An 11667-nucleotide genomic window follows, 5' to 3' on the forward strand; every position below is an offset into this window, starting at 1 on the left:
TTATGATTATGATTATTAATTAATATCCTATTGATTATTCTGCCAGGCTGTGATGTGAACATGTGCTATGTCATATTGAGTCACATCTGCTAGAATTAACATGCAGCATTGGAAGTGGGCCCCTCCCCCCTCCTTTCTTTTTCTCTGTCCCTCCCTCTGTCTGTCCCTCTTTCTCTGTTTGCTTTTTTTTTTTGGTTTTGTTTTCCTCTTTCTCTCTGCTCATCCTTCTCCTCTCTCGGACACCCGCATGGGTGCAGGTCCCCTGAGGTTCAAGCCTCCCCTTTGCATTACCTCTCTCTCTCTCTTTGTCCCTCCTTCTGCCTCTCTCTCTCTCTCTCTCCTTCTTTCTCTCTCCCTCCCTCTCTCTCTCTCTCTCTCTTTCTCTTGACCTGTTTTGCATGATGTTTGTGATTCTGAGAGCTGCATTTATCGGTGGAAACTTGTCAGATCCGACAGAAGCTTCTGGAAGGGTTTCTATACCCCAAAAAACCACAAAAATTTCATTAGAGTTTCTCATCTTTTCCTTGAGGGCCCCGGGGAAGTTGGGGGCGGGAGAGGGGCCCAGGCTTTGGGGTGGGGGGGAACCCCGAGTTCCCAGGGCCCCCGGTGTCTCCTGATTCCAGCTCTCCTGCAGCCTGCCCCCTCTGGTCACCATAGAAACAGGAAGGGCTGGAAGTCAGACCCTCCCAGGGACACCCCCCCCACCTCTGCTGGAATCTTCCCAACACTCTGGGGGGGGGGGGCGTTGGAGTGGGGGCCCGCTCCCAGAAGCCACATCCATCACCAAAGATGAGAAACGGCTGATAAATTTTTGTGTCCGTATTTGTGCTGTGACCAGCCACTCTGGTCTCTGAAACCCTGTTGCTATGAAATAATGCTTCATGTTTCTTTATTATATATTGATATATCTTTCTATATATATTGTTTTGTGAAATACCTTCCTTTGAAGTTTTTGGTTTCTTTGTGTTGGCATTTTGGTTTCTTAATTTGTTTCGATTTCGTTTGTTTCGTTTCTCTTTTCATTTGGAAAAAAAAAAATAGAAATCACCCCCAGGGAGGGGGGAAGGAGACAGCCCTATTTAAATTGTTTTCTGCTTTTTTTTTTTTTCCTTTTCTCCTTTCTTCTTTCTTTCTTCCTCCTGCTTGCCTTTCTTTTCTCCTCTCCCATCCCACCTGACCCCTCCTTGCATCTCCACCCCCCACCCCGCCATCCCGTCCACCCCCTACCCCCCCAGTCCGCCGTGTGGCCCCTCGTTTCTCCATCTTGCCCATGAGCCATGAAATCATGCCAGGGGGGAATGTCAACATCACCTGCGTGGCCGTGGGCTCACCCATGCCTTACGTCAAGTGGATGCAGGGGGCCGAGGACCTGACCCCTGAAGACGACATGCCTGTGGGACGGAATGTGCTGGAACTCACGGACGTCAAGGACTCGGCCAACTACACGTGCGTGGCCATGTCCAGCCTGGGTGTCATCGAGGCCGTGGCCCAGATCACAGTGAAATGTAAGTGGGGGTGTGGGGGTCAGGGGCAGACTTGTCCGTGAGACTCCGGCTCTGGGTGGGGGAGACATATGGTGGCAGGACCTCGGGGTTCCTGTTTTGATGGCACTTATTCACTGGCTGCAAAATGGGCAGTGATTCTTGGAACAAACGTCTGCTCTCCTGGGCCTGGCCATATGAAATGAGACATAGACTTGGTCTATTGAGCTCGTAGTCTGGTGGAGGGGACACTCATGAAACCAGGACGCCTCAACCCAGGCCAGTTAGGGTGTTACGGGGGACATAGAGACGCAGCTCAGACTCGAGGAAAGGTCTCACCTCCCAGGAAAGGTAAGTCAATACAGCCTTCCCAGGGAAGGGACTGTCCCAGTTGAAAACCTTAAAGTTGAACAGGAGTGAGCCAGGCAAAGGGGATAGGAAACAGTCAGTGTTCTAGGAGGGGGAATAGCATGCAAAGGCTCAGAGGCAAGAGAGAGAGAGAGAGGACAGAGGGGACTGCAGATTCTTTTGGTGTCTCAAATTTGTAGTGAGAGCCAGAGGATGCTTTGAACACTTCTCAAGCTTTGGAGCAGGGGGCCAAATCCGACCCACTGCATGTGTTTGTAAATAAAGTTTTGTCGGCACACTGCCATGTGCATTTGTTTACGCTTCGTCCAAGACTACTTTCGTGCTGCAACAGCAGGGCTGAGGGGTTGCCACTGAGCCATCTGGCTCACAAAGCCAAAAATATTTACTGCTGGGCCCTTCACGGGGGAAGTTTGCCAACCTCTGCTTTCGAGCTGTAGACAGTGCCCGAGTCAGCAGGTTTGATGGTCATTTTGCTGAGATTAAACGTCTTCTGGGGAATGCTTTGGGGTGCGGCCCATGTTGCAAGAGATCCAGGGACAAGTGGGAGAGAGTCGCAGTTATCAGGTGGTAACTTCATGGCAGGCACTGGGGCACAGCCATGAATAGAACTCAAAAATGAACATGAAAATGAGCCGACTCCAGTGATAAGAACTGGAGAAGGAACAGTCATGCAACTGGTTGGGAGAAGAGCCCTCCCAGGTCCAGGAAACAGCAAATGTGAGGTGAAAACACACCTGAGGCTTTTGTGGCTGGGAAGGTGGGAGCCATTGAGAGCTCTAGACTGGGAGCAGCAAATGTTTTCTTAAAAGCATTAATGTTTTTCTTAGGGAATCAATACTTCCGGCTTTATGGGCCATCTAATTTCTGTTGCAGCTACTCAGCCCTTGCTGTTGGGGCACAAAAGCAGCCGTAGACAATGGCTGAGTGCCAGAAAAAATTTTAGTTATAAAAACAGGCATCGGGCGGGCCACGGTGGCTCAGCAGGCAAGAATGCTTGCCTGCCATGCCAGAGGACCCGGGTTCGATCCCGGTGCCTGCCCATGTAAAAAAAAAAAAAAAAACAGGCATCAGCCCAGGGCATGTAACCTACCCCCACTATAGATGACGAGCTAAAGGGTCATTAGGCCCGTGTCACCACCGAGGAGATCAAAGCCCAGAGAGGGCAACAGTAGCCGAAAGCCACACAGCCCCCGGGCCCGCACCCAGCATGGCCCAACGCGTGACCACCGCCCCCCTCCGCCTCCCGCCCACAGCTCTCCCCAAAGCCCCCGGGACCCCCGTGGTGACCGAGAACACGGCCACCAGCATCACCATCACGTGGGACTCCGGCAACCCCGACCCCGTGTCCTACTACGTCATCGAGTACAAATCCAAGAGCCAGGACGGGCCGTACCAGATCAAGGAGGACATCACCACGACGCGCTACAGCATCGGCGGCCTGAGCCCCAACTCTGAGTATGAGATCTGGGTGTCAGCCGTCAACTCCATCGGCCAGGGCCCCCCCAGCGAGTCGGTGGTGACGCGCACAGGCGAGCAGGCCCCAGCCAGCGCGCCGCGTAATGTGCAGGCCCGGATGCTGAGCTCCTCCACCATGATCATCCAGTGGGAGGAACCGGTGGAGCCCAACGGCCTGATCCGCGGCTACAGGGTTTACTACACCATGGAACCCGAGCATCCCGTGGGCAACTGGCAGAAGCACAACGTGGACGACAGCCTGCTGACCACCGTGGGCAGCCTGCTGGAGGACGAGACGTACACTGTGCGCGTACTGGCCTTCACCTCGGTGGGCGACGGGCCCTTGTCGGACCCCATCCAGGTCAAGACGCAGCAGGGAGGTGAGACCCCCCCACCCCCACCCCTACCCCACCCGGGAACCACGGGGGTGGGACTCGGGGCCCGCGGCACCCCCAGTCTCCCCGAAACTGGCCATGCTGTTGCGCCGTCCGTGAGCTGCATGCTGGTCTTTGTTTCCCCCACCCCGGGCCGAGGTGGGAGGGTAGGGGGTCATTCTCCAAAGCTTGACGTTTCTGACGTCCTTGGGGAAGTCAGGTTCGGCGCCCGCTTAGGGCCCCTGCAATCGAGGTGAGGGGGACAGTGCCCTGCTTTCCGTGCCAACGGCCCCGGCCCCCCGCCAGCACCTGAGCCTGAGAACGCCCATCTGTCACCCCTCCCGTCGGCCAGATCGGCTGTTTCTTTTTTTTTATTATTAATTTTTAAATTAAAAAAATATATATAACAGCAAACAAATGCAAGCATTCTTATGATCATTCCGTTCAACATATATAATCAGTAATTCACAATATCATCACCTAGTTGCATATGCCTCAGCCTGATCATTTCTTAGAACATTTGCATCAATTCAGAAAAAAGCAATAAAAAGATGACCAAAAAAAAATTCATCCGTACCATACCCCTTACCCCTCCCTTTCGTTTGTCACTAGCATTTCAATCTACTAAATTTATTTTAGCATTTGTTCCCCCTATTATTTGTTTTTATTCAGTATGTTTTACTCATCTGTTGACAAGGTGGATAAAAGGAGCGTCAGACACAAGGTTTTCACAATCACACAGTCACACTGTGAAAGCTATATCTTAGACAGTCATCTTCAAGAAACGTGGCTACTGGAGCACAGCTCCATATCTTCAGGCAGTTCCCTCCATCGGCTGTTTCTTTTGAAATGATAGAATAAACGACACGAAGGCCGAGGGCTGCTTTCCCAGTCCCCTTAGGCTGATGCACGGGGATGGCGCTCCCTGGGTTTCCTCCCAATCCTTCTGAAAATCTAAAATCCAGAAAGACTCAGGCTCCCTCCTGAGCGGGGGGAAAGGGGAGTTGAGGACGCTGCTGTGGCCAAGCAGGGCGACGACGTGCATTTCCAAACATCGTCCCACCAGTGTCTCTGTCGTCTGATTTGGAAGAAGGGGATACTGGCATGTTCCGAAAAGGGGATTGGACAAATTGTCTTTTTCCGCTGGAAGAACAGAGGGCAGGGGGGATGGAGGCGGACAACTGATGATGAAGGGCGGTTGTGGGCTCCCAGAAATATAAAAGCAGTGGGAGAACCGTCCAGAAGCTTCCAGAAACATCCAGATGCCGGGCCTGCTTCTTCTAGGACAGCGCCTGAGCTGCACATGTCTCTTTGTGGGAGAACAAGGGCGCCCATTCTTGGGGTGAACCCCCCACCCCCAGTGCCCCCTCATTTCTGTTCCTCTCCTCCCACCCCAGTGCCCGGCCAGCCCATGAACTTCCGGGCCGAGGCCAAGTCGGAGACAAGCATCGGGCTCTCGTGGAGCCCCCCACGGCAGGAGAGCATCATCAAGTATGAGCTGCTGTTCCGGGAGGGTGACCACGGCCGAGAGGTACCTGGGCACCGCGGGGCCCGGGCCGGGGGTGGGGGGGGCGGTCCGTGTGGACGCCACTCACTGTCCCTCTCCCTGCCCCTCCCGCCCTGCTCCTCTCCCTTCCTGCCTTCTCTCCTGGCGCGCTGGCTATCCCCGAGCATCTTACTCCCTTCTCTGTCGTCTATTTATTCTTCTTTTCCCATTTCTCCCCTCTCCCTCTGTGTCTCTGTCTTTGACTCTTTCTCTTCTGTCTCTGTCTCTCTGCCTCTCTGTTTCTCTGTATCTCTCTGTCTCTTTGTCTCTGTGTCTCTGGCTCTATCTCTCTGTTTCTATCTCTGCCTCTCTGCTTCTGTCTCTGTATCGCTGCCTCTCTGCCTCCCTCTCTGGTCTCTCTTTGTCTCTCTGTATCTCTGTCTCTGCCTCTTTCTCCCTTGTCTGTCCCTGTCTCTCTTCTGTCTCTTTCTCTCTGTCTCTCCTGGTCTCTGTCTCGTTGTCTCTCTGTGTCTCTGTTTCTATCTTTATCTCTGTCTCTTTCTCTCCTATCTATATCTAATCTCTCTTCTGTCTCTGTCACTCTGTCTCTATCTCTCTGCCTCTGTCTCTCTATCTCTGCCTCTCTGCTTCTCTCTATGTCTCTGTATCTCTCTGTGTCTCTCTTTCTCTGTCTCTCTGTCTGTCTCTGTCTATGTCTGTTTCTGTCTCTCTGTGACTCTCTATGTCTCTGTCTGTCTGTCTCTGTCTCTCTGTCTCTGTCTATATCTGTCTGTCTCTCTATGACGCTATGTTTCTGTCTCTGTCTGTCTGTCTCTCTGTCTATCTGTCTCTGTCTCTGTCTCTTTCTGCCTGTCTCTGTCTCTCTGACTCTTTGTCTGTCTCTCTCTCTATTACACTATGTCCCTGTCTCTCTGTCTCTCTCTTTCTGTGTCTGTCTCTGTGTCTCTCTATGACTCTGTGTCTCTGTCTCTCTATGTCTGTCTGTCTCTGTGTCTGTCTGTCTCTATGTCTGTCTGTCTCTGTGTCTGTCTGTCTCTGTGTCTCTCTGTCTTTCTGTGTCTGTCTCTGTGTCTCTCTATGACTCTGTGTCTCTGTCTCTCTGTGTCTGTCTGTCTCTGTGTCTGTCTGTCTCTGTATGTCTGTCTCTGTCTCTCTGTGTCTCCGTGTCTCTGTCCCCCCCCCCGCCCACCCCCAGGTGGGAAGGACCTTCGAGCCGACGACGGCCTTCGTGGTGGACGACCTGAAGCCGCACACGGAGTACGCCTTCCGCCTGGCGGCCCGCTCGCCGCAGGGCCTGGGCGCCTACAGCCCGGTGGTGCGGCAGCGCACGCTGCAGTCCAGTAGGTGTCGCAGCCCGCCCTTCCCTGCGGGGGCCGCTGCCGCCAGGGTGGGGGGCGCCTCCGGGCCCTGCCCGTGCTGCCCCCTCCACGCAGCCGGAAGCCCGACTTTTTCTTGTCCTCCCTGGGGCTGGCGGCCTTGCTCGACCTCAGGGACAAGGAGAAGCAGCCGGTGTCTCCCCTAGTTTTGGGGCAAGGTTCCCAGCACACCCCAAATCCTGTGTCCCATTGGACCTGCTCTCTCTCTCTCTCTGTCTCTTTCTCTCTCCCCCTCTCTCCCTCTCTCTCTCTCTCTCTCTCATCCTGGATCGGGGCCCCCAAGGGGCAGCCACCTTGCACCCAGAAGTTCCGGGGAGTGCTCTGAGGTTGTAAAGTGAGCTCACCTCCCGCCATTCCTGGAGAGAGAGCAAAGGACACACAGACAGACCCCCCCGCCTTCCTGGATCCCCATATGTCCCTGCTCCTGGGGACTGGGGCTCTCAAAACCCGGGGGCAAGGGTGGGGGGTTGGAGTCACAGCTCATGCCGAGGCTGGGCCTGTGGGGGGTAGTACAGACCTGGAGCTGCTGCTCAGCCCCAGATATGGGACTCATGAATTTCCCAAGTTCTTTGCTGGGTTTGTCCCGCTTATCTATCGCACCTAAGTTGTCCTCCAGCCTGGCAGCTGGCTTCCAGGCCACGCCGTGGCTCCTGTCACCACCCTCCCTGCCTCAGAAATAGGGCCCAAGCAGGCCCCTTCTCTTCTCCTCCTGCCTCTCCCACCCCTCACTCCCGCTGCCTGCTTTCTGCTCAGTCCAGCCTGTTGTGGCCCCTCAATCGTGGCTTTTCCTTCCGTGGCCTTCCCGCTGTGGCCCCCTCACGGTGTTCCGGGCGCCTCCTGTCCGTCTTGGCAGAACATCTGCTTTAGGTCTTGTCTCCGAAGCGGCCTCGGTGTTTAGACCACGGGGGCCCATGGGGGCTGCCGCAGGTAGCGAGAGGGTCAGTTGAGGGCCATGTCCATGCTGGTCAGGGCGACTGAGGCCACTGGCATCAGGAGTCTCAGAGACTCAGCTCCCCTGCTGTCCCCCCCAGTCCCCTCCCCTCCTCCTCCCTTCCTCCTTCCCAACCCCGAGCCAAGCCACCCTGCTGGGCAGTTCCAAAAGCATCTGGGTGTGTCTGTGAGTGAGACGGAGGTCAGTGAGGGTGGCCTGTGGCTCGGGCAGCCACGTGAGAGACCGGCAGAGGTGCCGCCAAGGTGAGTACACGCTGGTCTCAAGCAGATTCACAAATACGGCCCACCCGGTGTGCCCTTCCCAGCCCCCTGCCCTCGCCACGCCTCCCGCATAGCTCTGGGCGGCCCAGACAATCCAGAGCTCTGATTTGGGCTCTGGAATCTCCCAGCTGCCAAGAGGCACACCTCGCCGGACATGAGGGCTCTCGAAAAACCATACCCCTACCGCGTGATGCCTTGGACGTGTGTCTGGTTCCCATGCGCCCACCTCTCCCTACGTGGGTCTGGGTTTCCCACATGCCTATCCCCCCACAAGTGTGTCTGGGTTTCCCACACACCTACCCCCTCACACGTGTGTGTCTGTTTCCCACATGTCTGGGTTTCCCTCATGCCCACCCCACACACATACACGTGCGTCTGGGTTTCCCACACAACCATCCTTTCCCGAGACATCACACAGGTTGGGCTGGATTGTGAATGACACGGCCTCCTAGGTCGTCTAGAAGGCGGCTTCGGCCCAGCCACGTCACCCTCTGGGGCGGCCCAGGACAGGGAGTGGAGGAGAAGGGACACCCCGCTGCTCACCCCGAGATGGGTGGGGACCAAGAAAACTTGGCAGCAAAGACTCAGGGCCAGGCGTATCCCATGGGCTGTGGGTTGCTTAGGCTGAACTCAAGGGTAGGTGGAGGCCAGACCACTCAGCCGTGGGTCTCTCCAGACACCGTGCCACCCTCTCGCCTCGTTGGCACCATCCTGGAACCACACTGGCCCCATGCTGGGGATCAGAGCAGGCCTGTGGGCTGGCTCCCATCCAGAGACCCACCAAGAGCTCGGTCTGGCCTCGTAGCTCAGCACTCCGTCGTTCCCTCCCTCGTAAGAAAGTCTTGTAAGTTAGCAGTTGAAGAGTGGAAGGTAGGTAATCAGACTGGGAAATTTCTGGAAGGCGTCTTTCTTTCTTTTATTATGGTTTTTCTCATCATTATCACCATCATCGTTGTTTTTTATTTTATTATGGTTTTGGTTTTATTTTTCGTCCCCCTTTTTCAGCAATGCCATTCCTTCCAGTGCATTCCTTGGTTGGTTTTCCCGCTCCTGCCTGACCACCTGTGCACTTTTGGTTGGGGTGGCTGGTCAAGAAATGGGGAAGGGCCCATTTAGATCCTCAAGAGGGGTGCCCGGTGTATTGCTTCCAGTGAGATTAGAAGGGTCATTCTTGTTGAAGTGGGCTGTTGGGGTGGCCTCTGGGGTCCTTGGTTGCCCGATGTCTTCGAAGGCAGGGGTTTCTGATCTGTCTCAGGATCCCAGAACCCAGCCCAGCAAATGCATTCACATGTACGAAGTACTCTGTAAACATGGGCTCCATGAGCAAACAGTGCTGGCAAGATCTGGAGGGTTCCATGTGCCTTGACATCGAACAAGACCAGCGGCTTCTATGGGCCTCCCTTTGGGCGAGGCAGAGACTGTGAGCAGTCGAGGGAATGTGACCCCAGCCATCTTCAGCAGGGTTGAGCTGACAAAGGCACAGACCGAGGCTGAGGCACCCATCTGGAGGCAGCCCACGGGTAACTGCTGGGGGTTCAGGTCCCACTTCTGATACCCCCTTGTCATTCTCGAGCTTTGGTTTCCTCACCTGTCAGATGGATTTTTGGAAGGATTTAAGGAGGTGATACACAACAAGCACTCAAGATAGGTCCTGTCACCCAACTGGTACACGACCAGTGATGTGTTCCAAAAAAACAGGGAGGAGGTCTTTGAAATGGGTTTCCCTACCTGCTAACATGGGGGTGACAGTTCTGACCACCTGTCGGGGCTTGTGGGAATCAAATGAGATAATACAGGGAAAGTGCTTAGAGCAGTGCCTCATCCATAAGTGGGGCCTGTTGTGAGTCTGTAAAAAGTTCAGGGATCTGGGCGCACAGTAGGTGCACAGAACATGAGATTTATCATCAGCAATGCCCTTAATGCAGTATCTGGCACACAGGTGCTTAACAATGTGTTATCCCCACTGCCCTTAGCACAGCCCCTAGTACACAGTAAGTGCTCATTAATATGTGGGGACTGTCACTATTATTCCACAAAGCCCTTAGCACCGTTCCTGGCATACAGTAGGTGCTTAATATGTACGGACTGTCATCTATTCAGCAAAGCCCTTCATGTAGGGCCCAACACATAGTAGGTGCTTAATATGTGACGACTGTTGTACTTTTACTCCACAAGGCCCTTGGCGTAGCACTCAACCAGCCCATAGTAGGTGCTTAACAGGAGGGGACTGTCGTTATTATAGAGCACCCTTACCACAGTACCTGGTATACAGCTGCTGTTCCATAAATGCAATGACTGTTTTCAATCTAAAAAGAGATTGGCATAGTACCGGGCACGCAGCCAGCACCCAGTAAACAGCAGCCATTTTCACTGTGAAACAAGTTTAGTCTGGTACCAGGCACCTAATAGATACTCCAAACCTGGGGGCCGTGATTATTGTTCTGCACAGTCCTTGGCACATTGCCTGGTATACAGTAGGTGCTTAGTAAGGGTGCTTGCTATGAAGAGGTTAGCCTGGTGCTAGGCATGTAGCCCGTGCTTAGGTGGATGTTGCTATAGTCTGTAGAGGACCTAGCTTGGTGCCAGGCGCACCGTTGCCTGCAGAGCCCCTGGCACAGTGTGTTTGCATAATGGGTGCTCGATAAATAATATAACTACTGCTATTTTTATGTTAGATCCTTAACACAATGTATGGCACACAGTAGGTGCTTAATATATGGGAGTGCCATTGCTGTTATCTGATAAAGCCCCTGGAACAGTGCTTGGTACACATAGTGCTTCAGAAGTGAGACTTAGTAACTTATTCTATAAGACCTTTAGTATAGTACTTGGCGCATAGTAGGTGCTTAATATGTGGGAAGCCCGTACTGGTTTTCAGTGAAGCCTTTAGCACAGTACCCAGCATTCAGTAGATGCTTAATATGCGGGGACTGTTACTACTGTTATCCAACAAGGCTCTTAGCATGGTGCTTGATACTCAGTAGGGTACTTAAAAATTGAATGCTCTTAACTTATTCTATAAGGTATGGTGTCTAACACATAGTAGGTGCTTAATAAGTGGGCATTATTACCTGTCACCTGATAAAGCTCTTAGCACAATGCCTGGAACACAGTAGGTGTTACATAAATGGCAGTTGCTGTTTTTTACTCTTTAAAGGGCTGTTAAAATGCATAGCCCATAGTAGGTGCTCAATAAATGAAGCCTATTATTGATTTGGACTTAAGGTCCATCTTAGATGTTCCAGGTGCACCGTAGGGGCTCAAAACAGAAGAACTATAGTCTATTAAAATCTTGGCACACAGTAGGCGCTAACCAGGGACTGTTATCTTGTAAAAGCCCTGGGCCCAGTACTTGACACCCAGTAAGTATACAATGTATAGGTACTGTCATCATTACTCTATAAAGCCTTTGATGTCCTAACTGGCACACAGTAGGTGCTCAAGACATGGGCATTATTTTCTCTAAAGCTCTTAGCACAGTGACTGGCGCACCCCAGATATTCAGTATATGGAGTTTTCATTGTGCTTATTGAAGCCCTTAGGCACACAGTAGGTGCCCAATAAATATGGCTTTCATTGCTATTCCCCAGCACACAGTAGGTCTTCAGTAAATAGGTGTGTTTGCTGTTATTCTGTGACACTGTTGGCAGTGTGCCTATAACACAGTAGGTGCCCAATAAATGGGACTTTTATGGCTCTGAAACTGGCACACAGTAGGTGTTCAACAAAAAAAATTTTTTCCTGTTATTCTCTGAAGCCCTTGGAATGGTGGCACATTGTAGGTGCCCAATAAATGTGGCTCTTGCTGCTATTCCCCTGGCACGATGCCTCGCACATAGTAAGTGTCCAGTGAATAGGTGCTTTTTGTGTCAGTTTTGAGGCCCTTCTCACAG

At 53.0% G+C, this 11667-nt stretch overlaps 1 protein-coding gene across 7 annotated transcripts in view; it reads left to right on the top strand.

Moving 5' to 3' along the window:
• The window catches only part of PTPRS (protein tyrosine phosphatase receptor type S), a 105649-nt gene that overhangs the window by 69031 nt on the left and 24951 nt on the right, over positions 1 to 11667 (top strand). For all 7 annotated transcript variants that reach the window (XM_077121056.1, XM_077121059.1, XM_077121061.1 and 4 more), the window contains 4 exons: positions 1236 to 1505; positions 3104 to 3685; positions 5077 to 5210; positions 6382 to 6526. In XM_077121056.1, the coding sequence (XP_076977171.1) occupies positions 1236 to 1505; positions 3104 to 3685; positions 5077 to 5210; positions 6382 to 6526 (1131 nt within the window). The remainder of the gene's footprint in view (positions 1 to 1235; positions 1506 to 3103; positions 3686 to 5076; positions 5211 to 6381; positions 6527 to 11667) is intronic.

This window comes from Tamandua tetradactyla, chromosome 11 (genome assembly GCF_023851605.1).
Source record: "Tamandua tetradactyla isolate mTamTet1 chromosome 11, mTamTet1.pri, whole genome shotgun sequence".
NCBI lineage: Eukaryota > Metazoa > Chordata > Mammalia > Pilosa > Myrmecophagidae > Tamandua > Tamandua tetradactyla.